Source organism: Tenrec ecaudatus, chromosome 5 (genome assembly GCF_050624435.1).
Source record: "Tenrec ecaudatus isolate mTenEca1 chromosome 5, mTenEca1.hap1, whole genome shotgun sequence".
Classification (NCBI taxonomy): Eukaryota; Metazoa; Chordata; class Mammalia; order Afrosoricida; family Tenrecidae; genus Tenrec; species Tenrec ecaudatus.
The window spans coordinates 72099335-72122298 of record NC_134534.1 but is presented as its reverse complement, the minus strand read 5'-3'; the positions used below and the strand labels follow the sequence as shown (position 1 = coordinate 72122298).

Sequence of the window (22964 nt, the reverse complement as noted above, 5' to 3'; positions counted from 1 at the left end):
GGGAGGAGGAGGCTGGGGAAGGGAGTGATGAACAAACAACACTATAGACAGGGAAACAACTAGGGAATTAAAATCAACAACAAGGGGGACATACAGATCCTGGGGATGTTGGAGCAACAGCCACCTAGCTGAGAGGAATTACTCAGAGGCAGAAGGGCAAACATGGTGGGAAAGGAAGAAGGTGAAAGGAAACAGGAAAAGATCTAGGAAGCAAAGCTATGGATAAATGTGCACTTAGGTAAATATATTAATTCATAAAATAGAGGTATTGGCATATGTATATATATTTATATGGCAATACATTGAGGAAGTGGACAGACTGGTCTTCTGCTCAAGACCTCACTCACCACAAGAACACTTATTCTAACAACTTGGCACACTGTGATGCTCTCCCTCCCTGCATGATCTCCGAAGACAATATGGGTGCATAAGCAAATGTGGTTAAGAAAGCTGATGGTGCCCAGCTATCAAAAGAGATGGCATCTGGGGTTTTAAAGGCTTGAAGGTAAATAAGGGGCCATCTAAGCTGAGAAGCAACAAGTCCATACAGAAGAAGCATATCAGCCTTTGCAATCATGAGGTGTCCATGGGATCAGGTAAGAGGCATCAGAAGACCCCAAACAAACAAACAAAACATATTATTGAGAATGAAGGGGGAGTCAGAGTAAAGGCCTAAAACCCATCTGTAGGCAATGGGACATCCCCTTAGAAGGATCTCAAGGAGGGGATGAGTCAGACAGGCTGAAGTATAGCACCAATGAAACACAATATTCCCTGAGGTTTCTTCACCCCACCACTGTCATGACCCTCATCCTACCTTTCACTGCGGGCTAGGTACATTGGTACTGAGAAGAGCTCAGGACATAGGGTGTCCAGGTCAGATAAACCCGTCAGGAACAGAAATGGGAGTAATGATACCAAGAGGGTAGAGGGATGGTGGGATGGGGAGTGGGGGGAAGAAACCTCAGGGAAAGACAGCAGTTAGGGTAAGACAAAAATAATAACAACTTGTAAGTTATAAAGGGGTCATGAAGCGGGGGTGGTGGTGTAAAAAGAGGACCTGATACCAAGGGCTCAAATAGAAAATGTTTAGAAAATAATGATGGCAACATATCTACAAATATGCTTGATACGACTGATGTATGACTTGTTATAAGAGCTGTAAGAGCCTTCAATAAAGGATCTTTTAAAAATATATGCAGTTTGGAGGTGCCAAAACTATCATCTTCCTAAGAATTTCCAGTCCATTACAATGTATTTGTTGTACAGAGAGAGCTTAAAGGGGTCACTTTAGGGATTCCAAAGACCGAAATGGTATAGTGTACATTTTCAAAATTGATATATCTCGAGATTTTCCGTTCAAAAACTGCCTGCCTTGGCATAGAGATCAAGTAATGTGCCACTGGCTACATACCTTGGAACAGGATTTTGAGAACCACATACACATATCCACACTAGTGTCTTGGTTATCTGGTACAACCTTCACAGACATACCAAACGTGGTTGGCTTTAACAAACAAATATTTATAGTATATACTTGAGTAATAGCCGGCCTGAGTATCAGCCGAGGTACCTGATTTTACCACAAAAACGGCATTAAAAATGTGCTGGAACTCCCTCAACGCATGAATACTTTCTTTTATTAAATTGGCATTCTATGATGCTCACCCTCCTGACACAACTGCTGAAGCCAAAATGGGTAAACAAGTAAATGTGGTGAAGAAAGCTGATGGTGCCCGGCTATCAAAAGAGAAAGTGTCTGGGGTCTTAAAGGCTTGAAGGTGAACAAGCGGCCATCTTGCTCAGAAGCAACAAAGCCCACATGGAAGAAGCACACCAGCCTGTTCGATCACGAGGTGCCAAAGGTATCAGGGATAAGGCATCATCAAAAAACAAAATCTTACCATAGTGAATGAAGGGGGACGTGCAGAGTGGAGACCCAAAGCCCAATTGTCGGCCACTGGAGACCCCCTCACAGAGTGCTCTAGGGGAGGAGATGAGTCAGTTAGGGTGCGATGTAGCACGGATGAAGAATACAGCTTTCCCCCAGATCCTGGATGCTCCCTCCCCTCCCAACTACCATGATCCGAATTCTACCTTGCAAGTCTGGATAGAGCAGAGGTTGTACACTGGTGCAATAGGAGCTGGAGGCACAGGGAATCCAGGGCGGATGATACCTTCAGGACCAGGGGTGTGAGGGGCGATACTGGGAGAGTGGAGGGTGAGTGGGTTGGAAAGGGGAACTGATTACAAGGATCTACATGTGACCTCCTCCCTGGGGGACAGACAACAGAGAAGGGGGTGAAGGGAGACACCGGATAGGGCAAGATATGACAAAATAATAATCTATAAATTATCAAGGCTTCATGAGGGAGGGGAGAGTGAGGAGGGAGGGGGAAAAAAGAGGACCTGATGCAAAGGGCTTAAGTGGAGAGCAAATGCTTTGAAAATGATTAGGGCAAAGAATGTACAGATGTGCTTTATACAATTGATGTATGTGTATGTATGGATTGTGATAAGAGTTGTATGAGCCCCTAATAAAATGTTTTTTAAAATGTGCTGGAAAATTCGGCTTATATAGTAGTATGCAGGTTGTCTCAGTTTGGAAGGCTGGAAGTCTGAATTCAGGGCACCTGCTTGAGGGATGGCTTTCTCTCTCTGTGGGCTCTGGGGAAGGGCCTTATCACTTCAGGTTCTGCCTCTTGGTTCCCAGGAGAGCTCAAGGAGTCCTGGGGGAGAAGTGGATTATGCTTTCAGCTGTTAACCCCAAGGTCAGCAGTCCAAAATCACCAGCTGCTCCGGGAGAGAGAGAAGTATTCTACAATCTCATAAACACACAGGAGCAACCCTGATCTGTCCTAGAGGGTCGCTATGAGTCAGGCTCAACTCAATGGCATTGACTTTGGGGTTTTGTTTGAGGAGATCATGTAGCTTGCCATCTAGCTTCCCTCATCTCTGCTGCTTAATCTGCTGCTTTTAGGTTTTGTAAAAGATTTACTCAAAGCACACCTAACATCCTTGCTTCCCAAAGTTGGCCATACCACCTCCTGGACCAACTCAGGGGTCTGCAGAAGCAAGCACCCACGTTTATTCAGGATTATGGGTTGCAGTGTTAACGTTAAATTCCTCTGCCAGCACCTGGTTACAGCAAGAGAGGAAACCACACATGTGTATACCCAGTAACAAAGGTTTATTTAGCATCGATTAGGTAAGCTTCAGGAGCAAAGCAGGTTTTACTGGAACAAAGGGGTGGAGATCTTAATCCTGCAGACAATCTATATCCATCGTCCATTTGCTTTCTCATTAGTCTGTAATCTTGGGGCTCCTGAAGGAGCCCTGGAGGCTTAGTGGTTATGTGTTGAGCTGCTAACTGCAAGGTCAGCAGTTCAAAACCACCAGCTGTTTTGCAGGAGAAAGACGGGTCTTTCTACTCCTGTCAAGAGGTACAGTCTCTTAAACTTGAAGGGGCAGTTCTATGCTGTGCTATAGGGTCACTATGAATTGGCACTTGATGGCACTGAGGTGAGGGAGGATGTCCTGAATATTTCCTAATTAGGTACAGCTCAGGCAACAGTTCCATGTTGGTATGTTGATTATGAGTCTCCAAGCGTGCCTTTAAGGTCCATTGTTTCTTTAACAGGTGCAAACGTTTTCACTCAGGCACTCAGTACTTTATTTTCCTGAAGAGGAGGGAGTAGGTCAAATACATTTGGGAACCTACACTGAAGAGCCCTGGATTACGCATTGAACTGCTAACCAAAAGGCCAGCGGCTCAAAGCTACTACCCGATTTCACTCCCTTAAAGATCTGCAGTCTTGGGCACCCTCAGGGGCAGCTCCACTCTGTCCTGCAGGGTCGCTGTGCGTCAGAAACAGCCTGCTGGCAGTGAGTTTGCTGTGCCCGCCACAAATCCTGCCTCATTAACATGACAAAGAGTTCCCAGTGGGTGAATGCCCTCAGCATTGAGGTTAAGATTTAGAGCACGTGTTTGTTTGGAGGGGTAAAAGCCCATCCATAACAACACACTCCAGCTTTCTTACTCATCTGAGGCTGTTGAAAAGAATGTGGCCTAGGTCAGTGCTTCTTAGTCCTCAACCTGCTAGCTTTACTTCTTAACACTTTAAAGAAGAGGGGGGCTGTTTGTTTTCGCAGTAGATTTGTCTAATGCAATATGTTCTTTGATATCTTTTTATTTTGTTGATATCTTGAAAGATGAGGCTGTCTACTCCCGTAAACATCTGCAGGCTCAGAAATCCAAAGGGGAAGTCGACTCTGCCTACAGGGTCACTGTGAATCAGAATCAAAGCGATGGTGGTGAGTTTGGAGGCATTTCTCTAATGTAAGATGTTTGAGTTCTTGACTGCTGCGACCACGTGAAATGATTGTGGATTCAAGTAGAATTAAATCCTTGACAACTTTCTCATTAAGTGCTTCCAGTTGCCTTCAGGTTCAGCAAGCAAGGTTGTAGTATCAGCACATGTTCGGGTTGTTAATAGCTCCCTCAAAGACAGATGCCTAATTATTCATATGGCCCATTTCTTGGATTAGTTGTGCAACATATAGCTTGAACAAGTAAAGTGAATACAACTCTGTATTCACATGCCTGTTAAAATGTCAACTTTTTCCCCACAATATATGCTTCCCCCTAGGTGTTTTGCCTTTACAGAAACTATTTGGTTACCTGTGATATTTTTACACATAAGAAGATTTTCAGAACTTCCCATCCAACAAAAAGAGAATTTCTAAGAAAGCCTCACAATCAAACCCCCTGTGCAGTAAAGATCAGTGGATTTTTAGGACAATCTCACATGTGTGAGAGCAGAACTGTGCTCCACAGAGATGTCAATGGCTGGCGGTTTGCATTAGACTGCCAGGCCTTTCTTCTGAGGCACCTTTGGGTGAACTCACATCTTTTGCCAACCTTCCTATTAGTAGTCAAATGCTTCAACTGTTTGTACTGTTGTTAGGTGCCATTGAGTCGCTTCCGACCCCTTGTGATCTTGTGACAACAGGAGGAAACAGCCTGGTCCTGCACCATACTCACAATTGTTCCTATGCTTGAGTCCATTGTTAAGCCACAATGTCAATCCGTCTCCCTGAGGGACTTTCTCTTTCCCGCTGCCCCTCCAACTGTACTAAATATGATGTTTTCTCCAGGGATGGGTCTCTCTTGCCAACATATCCAAAGTCTATTAAATGAAGTGTGGTAGTTATACATCTGTTGTCAATTTGATAGGATGATGAATGAAGGGGTGGAGTTTAGCCTGTCAATCAGGTCACAGCTTGATTACCTCATTTGGAGGTACTAAAGAGATAAATAGCTCTTCAGAGGCAAGACACATGCTCACTCCCTGTGAGACATTTCTGAGCAGAAGCCATATGGAGCTACCCTGATGCAGCCAGAGCCCTGGGAGCTGCAAGGGTCATGTGAGACCCCTGCCAGCACTGAGATGCTTACACCGCCACTGGGTCCACATGACTTCCCACCCTTTGGCCTGTGATCTTCCTGCATCGGTATCACTGCACGTGTTTCACTTGAGTCTGAAGAGGACTTTATAGATATCGGACCTGTGGGCTAAAATTGGATTTATGGCCTTGATCTGGACCAGGCTGGGAAGTTTTCTCAATATTCAATTGCTCTTGGTTATAAAGCTCTTTTGTATACACATGTGGGTGTCTATGAATTTGTTTCTCTAGTCTACCCAGATTAACACACAAAATCTCACTATCATTGCCCAAAGGTGAACTCTGGTCATACTTCTTCCAACACAGGCCAGTTTGTCCTTTTGGCAGTCCATGGTACTTTCAATATTCTTCTCCAGCATCACAATTCAAATGCATCAATTCTGGTTTGGTCTTCTTTATTCAGTGTCCAACTTTCACATGCATACGAGGCAATGGAAAATCTCGTGGCTTGGGTGAGGCGCACCTTAGTCCTCAAAGTAACACCCTTGCTTTTCCATACTCTCAATAGGTCTTGTGCAGCAATTTTACCTAATGCAACTCATCTTTTGAATTTCTGACTGCTGCTTCCATGAACACTGACCGTGGATGCAAGCAAGATACAATTCTTGACAACTTCAACCTTTTCTCCATTTATCATGAAGTTAGCTTGGCTCATTTGTACTAGGGACCATATTTATGGCCCTGTACATGTACCATTATTACCTACTGGTCCATTTGTACTATATCCAGCATAATTCCGCCAGTCAGCACTAAACGAGTGCCTAGAAGCCAAAACTATAGCTTTGTGACCTTGTATAAGGTACTTCATCTTTTTAAAACTCAGCTTTCTCCCTTGAAAAATGGACATACTAATTATCCCCCTTCCTGCATAAGCTGTAAGAATTCAATAAACTCATGCATGTAAATATCTGAAATGTTTGCCAGAGGAATGCTAGCTCTCATGTCTTCTCTCACCCTCGCCCTGTTGCCTCCTAGACCCAAGTGCTTTCCTTTTAGAGTCATTAGTGATTAGTGTGATAGCAGTTTCAACAAACCAGCCCCAAACTAAACTCTCTGCCATGGAGTTGATTCTGATTTATAGTGACACGACAGGCCAGGGTAGAACTGCCCCTGCAGGTTTTTGGGGCTGTGACTCTTTCTGAGGGTAGGAAACCTTGTCTGTCTTTCTCCTGAAGCTACACTAAGGAGTGATACAATGCTTCTGAACTATATCATGTTCTTGATGGCTTTAAAGATGTGTGAACCCTTAAATGTAATGATGGTTTGAATCTTGAACTGAGGGTCAAACTAGCATAAAAAATAATTTAATTGAGAAAGTTAAATGACACTGTACTTTTAAAATCTGAAACTATAAGGTACAAGTTACAATTATCTTTTTGAGTTGCAGTTGAGAAGTTAAAAAATTAATTCATTAATCTAATTTCCCTGATTTAGGAAGAATGTTTGTAATCTTTCAAATGAAGAAAGTTATTTTAGGAATAGGTCCAAGTTTTCAGGAAGACTGTCGAATTCTTCACATATTCAGATGTTGATAAGGCACTCTGGCCTCTTTGGTGTAGTGCTGAAAATATTTAAAACAGTGGACTCCTTTCCCGGGGCAGGTTCTTCCCTTCAAAGGTGGGGGGTGGGGGTGGGGGGTAAAGAGAAGCAGAGAAAAACTTCCTTCTATTTTACAAGTTTCAGACTGTGTGAAAGGGATGTTGCCAACACAGACTCATATGTGCATATGTTGTCAGATAAGATATTCCCATTATACTAAATGGTTATTCAGAGTTCAGATTCCATGGTCTTGTGGCAAAATTATCAGTGCTCAGGCCTTTCCATCCCTGCTGCTCCTCACTTCAGCCTCCTTATCTTGAAGTGACCCAGATCTTGAGATGTGCTGGCCCATGTAACCTCACTACACTGTTCTAGTTTCTCTCTCCCTATTCCCTTTGCCCAACCCCATTCAAACACTACCATGGAAGGCAAGAAGGGGCTCATGCCAGCCATACACCACAAGCCAAACCCACTGCCATTGAATTGACTCCAACTCACAGCAATGCGATAGGGCAGGGTAGAGCTGCCCCATAGGATTTCTAAGGCTATATAGTCTTCATGGCAGAAGACTGCCATATCTTTCTCCCACAGAACCTTTGGATTCGCAGCCAAGAGCTTCAGTCTCTGTGCCACCAGGGCTTCTTTGTAGGCCATGAAATCTGTGAAGAGTCCATTTCCAGGATGCTCCCCAGTATAATAAAGCTAATTTCTGCATAGTACACTTAGCTCCACTGAGTAGCATTAGTTAGGCAAGTATGGTCCGTGTGGTTTTTGTGGTACAGCCTCTTCAGATATAATCAAAGTATTCTGGTGTTGGGGTGTGTTCATAAGAAAGGGACAGGCCCCCAAGATCCATCTGTAGGCAACTGGACACCCCCTTACTGAAGGGTTGCAGGGAGGAGACGAGCCAGTCAGCATGCAGTGTAGCAATGATGAAACATACAACTTTCCTCTAATTCCTAAATGTTTCCTCCCTCACCTGCCCCCCCACTATTATGATCCCAATTCTACCTTACAAATCTGGCTAGACCAGAGGATGTACACTGGTTCAGATAGGAACTGGAAACACAGGGAATCCAGGACAGATGATCCCTTCAGGACCAGGGTAGCGATACCAGGAGGGTGGAGAGAAGGTGCCGTAGAAAGGGAGAACCAATTACAAGGATCTACATGTAACCTCCTCCCTGGGGGATGGGCAAGAGAAAAGTGAGTGAAGGGAAATGTTAGACAGTATAAGATATGACAAAATAATTTATAAATTTTCAAGGGTTCATGAGGGAGTGGGGATCAGGGAGGGAAGGGAAAATATGAGCTGATACCAAGGGCTCAAGTAGAACGCAAATGTTTTGAGAATGATGATGGCAACAGATGTACAAATGTGCTTGACACAGTGGATGTATGTATGGATTGTGAAAAGAGCTGTATGAGTCCCCAATAAACTGATTTTTTTTAAAAGGGACAGGCCACAGAATGTTTGGATATGGTTGTGGTACATTTTCATTTTTATACTGAAGATGTAATTTCCTTTGGTAGTCTTTCTAAACATAAATATGCAACTTAGATTTCACAGCTTACATTAGTGATATTATGTACTTTTGCTGTATCTGGAAGCCCTGGTGACGTAGGGGTTACACACTGGGCTGTGATCCACAAGGTCTGCTGTTCAAAACCACCAGCTTCCCCTCAGGAGAAAGAAAGGGATCTCTACTCCTGTCAACAGTTACAGTCTTGCAAACTCCCATGGGACAGTTTTACCTTGTCCTACAGGGTCACCATGAGTCGGCATCAATTGGATGGCAGTGAGTTTGGTTTTGTGAGTTTTGCCAGATGTAAAATTAACATTTTCTCTCGATTATCATGGTTCTATTGCTATCAATTGGATCCAAGCTAATGGCAGTGAGTTTAGTTTGGATTCTTTAATACCTAAGACACATGTCTGACAGTCATATTCAACATGAATGAAACCAAGCTTGTACTGATAGCAACAACCATTTATATAGATACATAAGAACATTAAAGTAAAATTTCTAAGAAATTGTGCTTATCTTTATGTAAAATTGAGTAACTAAGAAAAACAAAACTAAAAGAAAGCAAAAATTATTTCTTGGCATGTTTGTTGTTGGAGGGAATTCTCCCTTTTCCTAGTAGAAATGGTTAGCATGCTTACTTAGGGATAAGCTGTTGCCTGCATTCTCACTTTTCATGTTCTTTTTTTTGCTAATTTTCTTGGCATCTTTGGATGCTTTCCAGTTCATTAGAAATTGCCTTTCCATTTTCTTAATTTCTTTTCCATCAAGAAACTCTAGAAAGAAACACAGATATTAAAACTGTATTCTTGACAACAAAAAACTCCCAGTAAGAACAATGCTATTTGCTTTTAAAGGAATTTACTATGATTCCAAGAACCAGTTATTTATAATTATAGGTTTTTCAGAATTATTCCATGAAAACCAATTAGTAATAATTAAAAAATAATATATATAGCATAGATATCTAGATAGGATTATACAGTGTTATCTGCCACTGTTTTAGGGCATCTGAACTCCAGTTACACTATGTGCTGAAACAGTTTTCTAAATATCTCATTTAAACAATGTATGCATTTTTATTTATTTTGACACATTTTTTTATTTAAAAAAGAATAGCATTCATCATAAAACATGACTAAAAAGAAGAGGAGTGAGAAGCTCTGTAATTGCTATCCACACCCCATCCTGCTCCACGGCCCCAGACTGGTGCAGGGTCTTCCTGGAGGGTCATGTGTGAGCTACAGTACTTTAAAATCAAAACGTTATTATACTGAGCAAAAACAAAGTCATCTAACCTGCTGATTTAAGTAATGCTGTGATTATTTTATTGAATAGGAAGTTTTGCATATGAGAAAATTTTATAATACGAGACAAAAAATGATCTTGTATGATAATGGAATTTTTCCATGCACTTTTTGAAGCTCCCTCATGTACAACATGGTAATTTAAAAACATATGATCTTATGCATGCACGTTATTATATCTTGGGACAAAAGATATAATAGGAGACCTAGACAACAGGCCTATTAGGTCTACAAAGCAAACTTTCAGATGTACTCACATTTTTGTTCCTTCAAAAAAGTTTAGAGAATTGAGCTTTTCATGATAGGTGGTTGGGTGGCACAATGGTTTGCTCTTGCCTACTAACCTAAAGGTTGGCGGATCAGACTCCTGCTCGTTTTGTGGGAGAGAGCCTGGTGAGCTGCTTGGTAAGCTGCTGTTAGTTGCCATGGAATTGACTCTAGCATAGTAACTGTGTTAGTCTGGGTTGACTAGAGAAACAAATCCAGAGACACTCGTGTGTATAAGAAAGAGCTTTATATAAAAGAGTAACTGTATATTGAGAAAACATCCCGGCCCAGTCCAGATCAAGTCCGTAATTTTGATATTAGCCCATATGTCCAATAACAGTCTATAAATTCCTCTTCAGACTCACACAATGCATGCACTGGGAGATTACGGGCCTGTTGGTGGAACGTGTTGTGGCTCCAGTGGCAGTGGAAGCATCTCGTCTCAACTCTGGCGTGGGTCTCCATGTGGCTCCTCTAGCTTCAGGGATCTGTCTGGGATCAGCATGGCTCCATGTGTCTTGTCATCAGGGAGCAGAGTGTGTGTGTCCTACCTCCAGGGAGGAAGATGGGAGTTCCCAGAATCCTCAGAAGGCCAGGCCCACACAGAGACCTCATTGGCTATGACCTGATTGACAGGCTAGACTCCACCCCTTCACAAGTTGACAGGAGATTATGTAACTGCCACAGTAACCCCTTGTGGACAGAGTGAGGCTGCTTCAAAGGGTTTTCAAGGCTGTGATCTTTTGGAAGCAGATCACCAGGCATGCCTACCAAGACACCTCTGGGTGGGTCTGAACCACCAACAGTTGAAGTTCTAGTAGTTGAGTATTTAACTATTTACACTCATCAATTAAGAAGATAGTCAAGGGGGGGTGGAAAGAATTGATCTTTTTAAATTAGAAAAATAATTTTTTGTATGGTGTAAGTTATTTGGAAAACGCACAAGTAAAAAGAAAAATGTCAATTGCCTGTGTTGCACCAATCAAAAATAATCATTGGAAACTAATGATAGCATGTCTTAATAATGTTTTGTTTTCTCTCTTTCTGAGTGTGTGTATAATAAAATTGGAGTTCTCAGTTTATACAGTTTTATATCACCCATTTTCAGCATTTCACCATATTGTACTTTGAATACAAGTGGTAATGGTTGGCAGTGTTACATATTATATTACCATAAAATACTGAATTATTCCTAGCTATAGGGCACTTTTGTTACCTTTTTAATTACATGTATGCAGATGGTCCTCATTTAATAAAAAGGCTATCTTTCCTAGCAAAATTTGCAGTATAGCAATGTTAAAAATTCAATATTTCCTCTCATCATCCATTTACTGTCTTCCCCTGTATCTCGGAACATAAACAAACACACCCACGAAAACCAAACTCACTGCCATCTGGATTGAAAGTATTAATAATAATAATTATAATAAAACCCCACTGCTGTCAAGTTGATTCCAACCCATAGTGACCCTGCATGACGACACATAGGTCAGAGTAGAACTGCCCCTCGGGTTTCCAAGGCTGTTGATCTTTACAGGAGCTGAAAGCCTCCACGTTCTCCTTGGGAGCAGCTGCTGTGTTCAAACTACTAACCTTGTGCATACCTCACTGAGGTACCAGGCTGCCTTCAGAGAGGTATTATCTCCTGGACAGCCTAACCCATTGAATTTCCTGGTAACCTTGAAAGTATTCACACCACCCCTTAAATCAGACCTGTAATAGAGTGTCATACCCTAAGGATAAAATAATGAAACTAGAATGATAAGCTAGAAGTCTAATATAAGCTCTTGTAGTTACAGTCATCTCCCTAGCTTGCCTCATGTCTCTTTTTAGCAGTCTCCACAGTTAATTTTAAACGTCAGGTAAACGTTTCGTTCTCCTCCAGCGTCTCGGCACTCACAGCTTTACGTTAAAGGTAGTTCTTTATGCTTAAATTCCCCAACCACTTGTACATACCGGCATCTTCCCAAATTTGATTGTATTCATAGTTGTGTAAGTAATTAACATACTATCTGGATGGGATTTGAGCAATTAAATCATACTTTTAAAGCATCTTTTATAAAGAAAGAAAGAATAAAAATTCTGTCTTTACTTATCGAGGTCCTGTCTTCCTCAGGTAAGTGTCCGTGAGAGTGCTTGAGAGTGCTGAGGAATGACTTAGAGACCTGAGGCTAGGTTAACATGACTCCGTGGAGTTGTCAGCAGCTGACCTATCGGGAGGCTAGTAAGGCTTTGAATGTGGCATCGTGTGGCAATGGTTCAGGAGGGCAAGCCTGGGAAGGGCACCAGATCAGAGACCCATGAAATTTACAGCCTTGATCCCAATACAAAACTTGCTTCTACTGATGCTCCATAAACCTAACTTGCAAATTGTTGCTGTTTTTATGCATGACAACCTGCGTGTTACCGGCTGAAACAGTGCCATCGGGCTTCCTGGGCTACGCTTTTTCAGAAAACACTTTCCAGGCCTTTGTTCTGACATACATAGAAAAAAAGACTAGATGTGTTCATGGATTTATGATGAGATTGTAGGGCATATTTATTCTTTTACACTTCTTGCATTTTCTCTAAAGGTTTTATCAATTCTATAATAAAATGTTATTCGAATTTATTTTTTAATATATTCTCTTTATTGAGAAAACAGAGTGCTTGCCTCTCACATTTCTTATATTGTCAACTACAGTAAAATATTAAGAGCAATGTTTCTAGAGCCCTGGAAGGTTCTCAGCGATCAGACAGGAATTGTATTCATTTTGCTTACCGGCAGTCCTGAGCATTGCTTGCAAACCACCAGCCACTCTAGGAGAAGGATGAGACTGTTTGCGCCCCCAACATAGTCTCTGAAACCCTTCTGCAGGGTTCCTGTGAGCCAGAATCGAATTGATGGCAATGGTTTGGGTTTGCGTACTAAGAAAATAGTCTAATACAATTGTGTACACTGGACAATAGAGCAGGGGCTAGGGAGTTGGGGAGAGCAAAGCAGAATCAACAGTGGAGCTTTTAAAAATAAATATACATGACTGCTCTCCCTGTGTACCCTGCTCCCCGTCATTGGCCACGGATAAGCTAAGAGCGGCCCTCTAGTAATTATTCTGAAAAAATAACTTGGATTACACCTATCTGCCCTTTCCCCACAGAGAATCTCTACACTAGCATTATGATTAATCAAGCTCTGGACTTTTAAGTGATTCTGAAATATGTATATAATGAATCATGTTATTGGAGGCTCTTACAGCTCTTACAACAATCCATACATCGTGTCAATCACATTTGTACATATGTTGACATCATCATTTTCAAAACATTTTCTTTCAACTTGAGCCCTTGGTATCAGCTCCTCTTTTTCCCCTCCCTCCCACCCTCGTGAACCCTGGATAAATGATAAATTATTATTTTCATATCTTACACCTTTTCCTGTCTCCCTTCACCCACGTTTCTGTTGCTCATCCCTCTTGGGGGCAGAGTGGGGGTGGGATTAAACATCAATCATTGCAATTGGTTCCCCCTTTAAAATATATTTTTATATCCAAAGACAGTCTGCTACAGTATTCCTACACAGGAAACCTTCTCACTAGTTTCTCTGAGGCTGAGTAACCTGATCCCGATTGAAGTGCTTTTGGCCGTTTCCCCAGAATAAGGCATGCTCAGCAATGTTATTTGTAAGGATTTCACTAAGCTATTTGTCACCCTTCCAATGAGTGATTCTGGGTGTTCTTTAAGATATACCATTTGGGGAGTATCAAGCATTATGTCTTTGTTATCTCGTGTTGCTATAGCAGAACTGTCACAACAGAATGGATTTAACAAAAAAAAAATGCTTTGCTGTTTAGAGGACTGAATGTCTGAATTTAGGGATTTGGTGTTCAAGAAGGAGCCATAGTATTTTAGTGGTTACGCATAGGGCTACAATCCCAAGGCCAGCCGTTCAAAACTACTCGCTGATACACAGGAGAAAGATAGGGCTTTCTACTCCTGTTAAAGAGTTACAGTCTTGAAAGCACAGGGCAGGCCTCTTCTTCTGCCCCTTGAGCAAGTAGCCCCGCTTGCTTGGCTTTGGATGATGACTCCATCCCCCTGGTGGCCTACAATCCAGAACTGAGTTTTCAAAAATCTGACTGAAATTTAGGAGGCTCTTGAGATCCCCAGCCAGTGAAACAATGTAGTCTCTGCTTCCCATGTGCTTTCACCAGCTCTGTTGACCTTCCAGATGCTCCAAGGGTGGTCTTACTGATTTCTTGTCCAGCTTTGACAGGCCCAGGTGCCCTCCTCTTTGGGGGAGAACAACAAAATGTAGCTCCTTTGGCCTGTTTGCTACCTGGGAAATACCACGAGGCAGACAGAGCTTTCTTTCCTGTTCTTTTTCTGTCTGTTTCAGTCTAAGCTGATGGGTTTCTGCTGTGCTAGTTGATTAGATCCATTGGTCGCAGGCTTAATCTCTTTAATCAAAGATTGTGTAGCCATGTATGTCCTTGGTAGAAAATGCAGGACATGTGTCCTGGGTTTGTACAACAGAATTTTCTAAATTTTTTGAGTTCTGTTTTCACTTTTGCAGAGTTCACTTTTTTTAAATCATGTTATTGGGGGCTCATACAACTCTTATCACAATCCATCCATTCATCCATTGTTTCAAGCACATTTGTTGCCATCATCATTCTCAAAACGTTTTCTTTCTACTTGAGCCCTTGATATCAGCTCATTTCCCCCTCCCTCCCCGCTCTCCCTTCTCTCCCTCATGAACCCTTGATAATTTATAAATTATTATTTTGTCATATCTTACAATGTCCAACATCTCCCTTCATCTACTTTTTCTGTTGTCCATCCCCCAGGGAGGAGGTTATATGCAGATCCTTGTAATCGGTCCCCGCTTTCTACCCCACCTTCCCTCCACCCTCCAGGTAACGCCACTCTCAACACTGGTCCTGAAGGGATCATCTGTCCTGGATTCCCTGTTTACAGTTCCTATCTGTACCAATGTACATCCTCTTGTCTAGCCAGATTTGTAAAGTAGAATTGTGATGATAGTGGGGGGTGGGGAGGGAGGAAACATTTAGGAACTAGAGGAAAGTTGTATGTTTTATCATTGATATCCTGCACCCTGACTGGCTCATCTCCTCCCCATGACCCTTCTGTAAGGGGGTGTCCAGTTGTCTACAGATGGGTTTTGGGTCTCCACTCTGTACTCCCCCTCATTTACAACGATATGATTTTTTGTTCTGATGATGCATGATACATGATCCCTTCGACACCTCGTGATCACAGAGGCTGGTGTGCTTCTTCCATGTGGGCTTTGTTGCTTCTGAGTTAGATGGCCATTTGTTTACCTGCAAGCCTTTAAGACCCCAGACGTTATATCTTTTGATAGTCAGGCACCATCAGCTTTCTTTACCACATTTGCCTTCAGTGATCGTGTCAGGAAGGTGGGCATGATGGAATGCCAATTTAATAGAACAAAGTGTTCTTGCATTGAGTGGAGGTCCAATGTCCATCTGGTACCTTAATATTAAAGCTATAAATATATGTACATAAGTCTATTTCCCCACAATCCTATATAAATATATTTATATATGTACATGCCTCTCTTTAGACCTCTATAAATACCCTTTGCCTCCTAGTTCTTTTCTCTATTTCCTTTTACTTTCCTCTTGTCCCACTATCATGATCAGCCTTCATTTGGGGTTCAGTAATTTCTTTTGGTTACATTGCCTTTGCTGAATCCCTACCAGGCCTCCTACACCCTCCTCACCCCTGATTTGGATCACTTGTTGCTCCCTTGTCCCTGGGTTGGTCAACACCACCTCCTTTCCCCCACCTCCCCCTCTCCCATGTCTCCCCAGAACCATTTGGTCCCGCTGTTTTCTCCTCCAGACATGCATAGATAATATGCACCAAAAAAGCAAGGCTTAGCAAGACAAAGCAACAAAACACAATGATGACAACAAAAAAGAAAACCAATGACCCAGAGAAGAATAAATTAATTTTTAAAAAAAGAAAAAATTTTAAAAAGAAAGAAAAACCTGTAGATAGATCAAGGTCTGATTTTTGTCCTCTATGTGTGTCCTCCAGTCAAGTCTGATGGGGTGCCATGCTCTGGCCAGACTCCATCCTTTGCACTCCCTCGGGAGCTCCCTCCTCTGCTTCCTCCGTTGCTCTGCTGCACGCCCTTAGTGTCGCGGGGTCAGACCGGGCCAGTGTTGTCCCCCGTAGGGCCACAGGTCAGCGAGGGATGACGTGTCTCGTAGTGGGACCAGCCATATGGTCCACTCTGTGCATTGGCTATTTGGAGTGGGGATATCGTCCTCCAGGCCTCGTGGGTCAGGATGTGCTCCACTCTCTCTTCCTCCTCATTCATTTGCTCCTGTGTGCACAGAGTTCACTTTTAAAAGTTTTCTTGACATACAATTCACCTCTCACACATTTCAATAGTTCAATCACATTCCTAAGAGTTGTGCACCTATCACCACAGTCAATTCCAGGACACGTCTTCTTCCTTGTACTTGTTGCTGTTAGCTCTCCACTTTCCACCAGTGTCCCCTGCCATGTGCCCATGAGATGATTGATCCAGTTGTCTCTGTGCACAGATTGTTTTGAAGTCCAGCTCTTTCTTCTCCCGTTTTACTATAAGTATCAAGGAGAAGCTGCTTGACTTCTTTAAGATCTTGCTTAGAAATCTTCTCAGCTAAACATCTAAGTTCATCAGTTAAAGTTCCAAACATTTGAACATAATGCAGACAAGTTCTTTGTCACTGCATAAAAAGTATCATCCTTCCTCTATTGTCTAAATACATGTTGATCATTTTCTTTTTAAAGTCTCACCAAAAAACTTTCATTTCTACATTCTGTTGATCGTGTCATAAGCAGTCTCTAAAACAATAGAGATTTTTCTCTGTAGTTCTTCTCACATCTTTCTGTACCCTCACCAGAATTTTCTTTGACATCCATAATTCTACCAATAGTCTGTTCAAGGTGGTCTCGGCTTTTATGATGTGGCACCTTAAGACTCCGCCATTCTCTATGCATCACTCAATTCCAACAGCACATCCACATTCTGGTCTTTGTTAGAGCAGCACCTCACTCTTCTGGTTCCACATCTCTGCAGGGACCGAGTGCTGTCACAACAGGGGGCTAGATGTCAGAGTTCAGGGTGCGGGCTCTAGGGGTAAGCTTTCTTTCTCTGTTGGCTCTGCAGATAGGTCCTTGTCTCTTCTGAGCTTCTGCTTCTGAGTGACTTTCATGCGACTTGGCATTTCCTCCCATCTCTGGTTACTAGCTTGTGATTAATCTGTTTTATATCAAGATATACCATACACTAGTCCTAACTTAGTAACATTCCCAATGGGGTTAGAACCATAGGTTAGTATTTACCACGTACCAAAATATGGGGACATAAATAAGTATGTAATACAATGAGCACCTCAATCAATTTGAGCTACATGACTGACAGCTAAGGAGTCTCGTGGGATATGCAGAGGATTTGTATCCATGAATGTTTGGGGAAACGTCAGCAAGTGCCACACATTTATGACGAGTGATTTTTAGTACTAACAGTCACATTTTTCATGCTTTACTTCAAAATTTTAACTGCTTCTCACCAAAAATATTGTAAAGTTGTCTGTTTTCATAGACACATATGGCATACTTACGTTTCTGGAGGCTAGCTCATCAATCAATCAAAAAGTGAAGCAGGTTGCTTTCTCTTAGAAGGCACTATTACTATTCATATAATATAAATGAGTACCTAGTGATTTGGACACCAAAATCAATCTGTCCCTGTACTTGGGTTTGAGACAAACAGGATTTCCATTTAGATCCACTTTCCATAGCTTCATTAACTTGCCCAGCAAAAACTCCAAATCCTATAATTATAGGAGAAGAAGCAAGACATAAGAATTTCATAATTAGAAGTATTTCTTTCTCTTTTTTAATCTTTTTATTAGGTGCTCATACAATTCTTATCACAATACATACATACATCAGTTGTGTAAAGCACAATTGTACATTCATTGTCCTCATCATTCTCAAAACATTTGCTTTCCACCTAAGCTCCTGGCATCAGCTCCTCATTTTTCCACTCCCTCCCCGCTTCCTCATGAACCCTTGATAATGTATAAATTATTATTTTGTCATATCTTGCACTGTCCGATGTCTCCCTTCACCCACTTTTCTGTTGTCTTTCCTCCAGGGAGGAGGTCACGTGTAGATCCTTGTAATCAGATCCCCCTTTCCAACCCACCCTCTCTCCACCCTCCCAGTATCGCCACTCTCACCACTTGTCCTGAAGGGATCATCCGCCATGGATTTCCTGTGTTTCCAGTTCCCATCTTTACCAGTGTACCTCCTCTGGTCTAGCCAGATTTGTAAGGTAGAATTGGGATCATGATAGGGGGGGTAGGAAGCATTTAGGAACTACAGGAAAGTTCTATGTTTCATCGTTGCTACATAGCACCCTGACTGGCTCGTCTCCTCCCCAAGACCCTTCTGTAAGGGGATCTCCAGTAGCCTACAAATGGGCTTGGGTCTCCACTTCGCATTCCCCCCCTCATCCACAATGATATGATTTTTTGTTCTGATGATCCCTGATAACTGATCCCTTTGGCACCTCGTGATCATGCAGGCTGGTGTGCTTCTACTATATGGGCTTTGTTGCTTCTGAGCTAGATGGCTGCTTGTTTACCTTCAAGTCTTTAAGACCCCAGATGCTATATCTTTTGATAGCTGGGCACCATCAGCTTTCTTCACCACATTTGCTTATTTACCCGCTTTGTCTTCAGCGTTTGTGTCAGGAAGGTGAGCATCATAGAATGCCAATTTAATAGAAGAAAAGTATTCTTGCATTGAGGGAGTACTTGAGTGGAGGCCCAATGTCCTTCTGCTACCTTAATATGAAGCCTATAAATATATGTACATAGATATATTTCCCCATCCTCATATATAAATATATTTACATATGTACATGCCTTTATTTAAACCTCTATAAATGGCCTTTGCCTCCTAGCTCTTTCCTCTATTTCCTTTGATTTTTACTCTTGCCCCACTATCTTGTTCAGTCATCATTTGGGTTTCAGTAATTCCTCTTGGTTACATTACCCTTGATCACACTCTACCAGGCCTCAAATAGGAGTATTTCTATAACATGCCAGGTAACTGAATTTAAGTGTTATTGCTGCTTGTCATGGAGTTCTAGCTCGGTAATAGGCACTTAGCAGGGTACAATAATTGGTTTAGATTAAATGGGTTGAACTGTCAATATTCCAGTTGCTGTGGAGCCAACTCTGACTCTGGCCAACCCATGTGTGTCAGAGTAAGACTGTGCTCCACAGGGTTTTCAACAGTTGATTTTGCAGAATTGGATCACTAGGCCTTACTTCTGAGGTGCTTCTGGGTAAACTTGAACCTCCAGCCTCTCAGTTTGCAGGAGAATAACCCATTTGCACCCATCAGGGCTTATACTGATAATTGTTATTATTCTGTGCTATCATCTCATTGTGATCCTACATGACAATGTAGAAGTGCCCATGGGCACAGATTTCCAGTTCTTTTCTCCTTTGGAATGGATGGGAGGTTCAAACCTTGAAACTTACAGTTAGACAAATGCCTAACCATTGTAGCATCAGACGTCCTTACCCTGTTAACAATTACAGTAACTAAAAAACCCATGGTCGGGGTGATTTCAACTCCTAGTGACCCTACAGGATGAAGTAGAAAGGCTCTTGGATATCAGCTCCTCTTTATACCCTACCCCCAGGAACCTTTATTTTATTTTTTGTCATACCTTACACATCAAATATATCCATTCACTTACAATTCTGTTGTTTAATCCGATCTCATCGAGTGGGGTTATACAATCATCAATGCTGCCAGCTCTTTATTTTCCAATCCTTCCCCACCCCCTTGCCCATACTCTCAGGGAACCGTTACTCCTGTTACTGTTTCTGAAAGGCTATCTATCTTGGCTTTTCATATACCAAATGATCTTAAATATACAAATGAACCTAGGTAAATCTAACATGATTAATGAAGTAATCAATCCCATAACAGAAAGGGGAGGAAATATTAAAGAACTAGAGGAGAGTTAAGTTGTCCATCAGTGCTATTCTGCACCCTGGACTTATCAAACCTGTCATCTGTATGAAGGCAAACTGCCACATCTTTTGTCAATGGAGCATCTGATGGGCTTGCATCACCTTCCAATTAGCAGCCAAGCATTTAGCTCCCGTGTGGCTCTTGCACTGATAATCCCCACTCCCGTCAAGCCGATGTGGGCTCACAGGGGCCCTTTGTAGCGGTTTCAAGGCTGTCCGTCTTTATCAGAGTAGATAGCCTCAACTTTCTTCCCTGGAGCAGCAGGTAGGTTTGAACGTCTGACCAGAGCCACCAGGATGCTAAAGATGAGGGGAAAGGTGAGGTTTGGAATTGGTGGCTACAGAACTGTTCTGTCATGCTTCCTTAAATGGACCCACCCTGGAGCTTAGAAAACCGGCACTGGACTGCTGACAGGTCACCCATTCAAACCCACCGCTGCTCCCCTGGAGAACGATGAGGCTGTCTGCTCCTGTAAAGATTTACAGTCATGGAACCCTACATAGCAGCGGTTCTCAACCTGTGGGCCGCGACCCCTTTGGGGGCCAAACGACCCTCTTGGGGGTCACCCGATTCATAACAGTAGCAAAAGTACAGTTATGAAGTAGCAACGAAAATAATGTTATGGTTTGGGGGGGGGTCACAACAACGTGAGGAACTGTATGAAAGGGTCGTGGCGTTAGGAAGGTTGGGAACCACGGCTGCATAGGAAATACTATGGGTTGGAATCGACTTCATGAAAACAGTGGGTGTGGCTTGGGCTCAGTAGTCTACTAAGTGTGAAATAACCTTGTGGTACACAGCTGGGAAGATTGCTACTCTTTAGAAAGTGGAAATGATTACAAAGTTAAGAAGATCCCAGAGGAAAGCACCTGTGATTCTCCCATTCTGCAAGTCAAATTTTAGATGAAAATTATCGTGCGAATTGTTATATTGGTCTATGTTTTGGTGTGGATATTCTCAGCAGGAGCAACAAAATAAATAAAACTTAGGGGGAAAATTATCATGGGGAGCCAGGGAAAATACAGATTACATATGAATTCATACATGTTCTCGATTGCAAAGCTGAAAACAAATGGACTATGGGTAGCCTGGGTTTTCATTCCCCAAATGCAGCCTCCCTTAAAGCCTGCTGTGGTTGCAGCATTACACATGTGTACTTGACCCGTTTGTCCGCCCATCTTAGTCTCCGCTCTACTCGTGTTTATTACCTAGATGATTCCTTTTTCCAGTTGTATGGAACTTTTTCTGATAAGAAGAGTTCATTTCTACTTCAAATTTGAGAAAAGCATTTTTGACTATGAAGTCTTGGCAGCAGTTTCCTTCCACACATTAAATACCGCTGTCAACGGGTCATAATCACAGAGGGGACCAAACGGAGGCCTCCAGCTGTGGGCCTGCACCTGCATCAGGGACCGCCACCTTTGGTGTACAGTTGAAAGGACCAGTGGCTCTCTAGGGCACACACACACACACACACACACACACACACCGCCCCCGTCCAGCCTGTGCCATGTGCCTGCACCTTCCTGAAGCGAACCACTGCCTCTGTAAACTGGTGGAAGCAATTGCAGTTTGGCTTATCCCATTACTTAGCAAAATACTGACAGAAACATATGGATATGCTGGGATCTAAGAAAATGGGAAAAGTCAACTGTGAAGAATTTTCTTTTGAAAAAATATAAACTAACTACTAAAGTTCCTGGCACCAGGGCTTCCTGTGGGCCAGTGCTGAAGTTTCTGAGTCTCATCTCAGCATGTCATGGACAAAGTGAGGATCACTGGGGTTGGATTCTGTGCCATAAAAAGTGTTTGCCAAGGCCTCAAGTAGAAAGAAAATGTTTTGAAAATGATGGCAACAAATGTACAAATGTGCTCGATACAATGGATGTATGGATTGTGATAAGACCTGTAAGAGCCTCCAATAAAATTATTTTTTTTAAGTGCCGGTATGTGACCCAGACTCCTTCATGGACCTCTCCTCCCACCAACTCCCAGTTCTAGAAGCAGAGAGTTGGCCAGCGAGGCCACAGCAATATACGTGGCAGAGAACTCACAGCAGGAGCAGAGGCACCGGCTCAAAGTGGGGTTAGTAAACCATAGCCCGGTGGGTGAATAAGGGTCCCTTATCCGTCAAGGAAGAAAAATGAAGGTCATAAATTTCGAGTAAGTATTTAGAAACATTAATACCAAGTTGTCAGAATCCTTTGAATCAAATAAAAATATAGACCTGCCTTCCCACCCGCCTGGCCAAGGTACCTGGCACAAAGCAGATACGTAATGAAATGCTTTCTCTGCCTATTTTCCTGCCCTACCACTCCATCGCTAACTCTCTCTCTCTCTTAGTTTTGGTTAATAACGTACAAAAATTATTGTAAATAAGGAAGAATAAGCTTCTGACTCAGTGAAAAACAAGTAGTAGGCTTTTTATAAGGAAGTTTTCTTCCAAATGGTAAATGCTTCAGCCCTGTCCTGAACCTTGGGTTTTGCCCTTGCCTCTGCATCTATGACAATAACAGATAACACAGGCACAATTTTCCCATTGATGTGAGAAGTCCTGTCTATTTTTTTATTTCCTCTAAAAACTTTTAAGGATGGATTATGCACTCCATTGGTGTTCAGTGTTAAATGCAATGCCTGTCGTCCAAGCGTTAAACAATATTAAGAGGACTTTATGCCGATAATGAGGGTCCTGTAGAGTGTTGTTAATTGTTCCTCACTTGATAAATGACCTCGCCATACTCTCCCTCCAGTGTGTGTTTATTTTAGACGAGACTAATCC

The 22964-nt window shown here is 42.4% G+C and overlaps 1 protein-coding gene across 1 annotated transcript in view; it reads right to left on the bottom strand.

Moving 5' to 3' along the window:
• Positions 1–22964, bottom strand: part of PPP1R42 (protein phosphatase 1 regulatory subunit 42) — a 60372-nt gene that overhangs the window by 11957 nt on the left and 25451 nt on the right. The window contains exons 6-8 of the mRNA XM_075550662.1: positions 17841–17958; positions 9173–9307; positions 1905–1984 (exon numbers count right to left, since the gene is read on the bottom strand). Of these exons, the coding sequence (XP_075406777.1) occupies positions 1905–1984; positions 9173–9307; positions 17841–17958 (333 nt within the window). The remainder of the gene's footprint in view (positions 1–1904; positions 1985–9172; positions 9308–17840; positions 17959–22964) is intronic.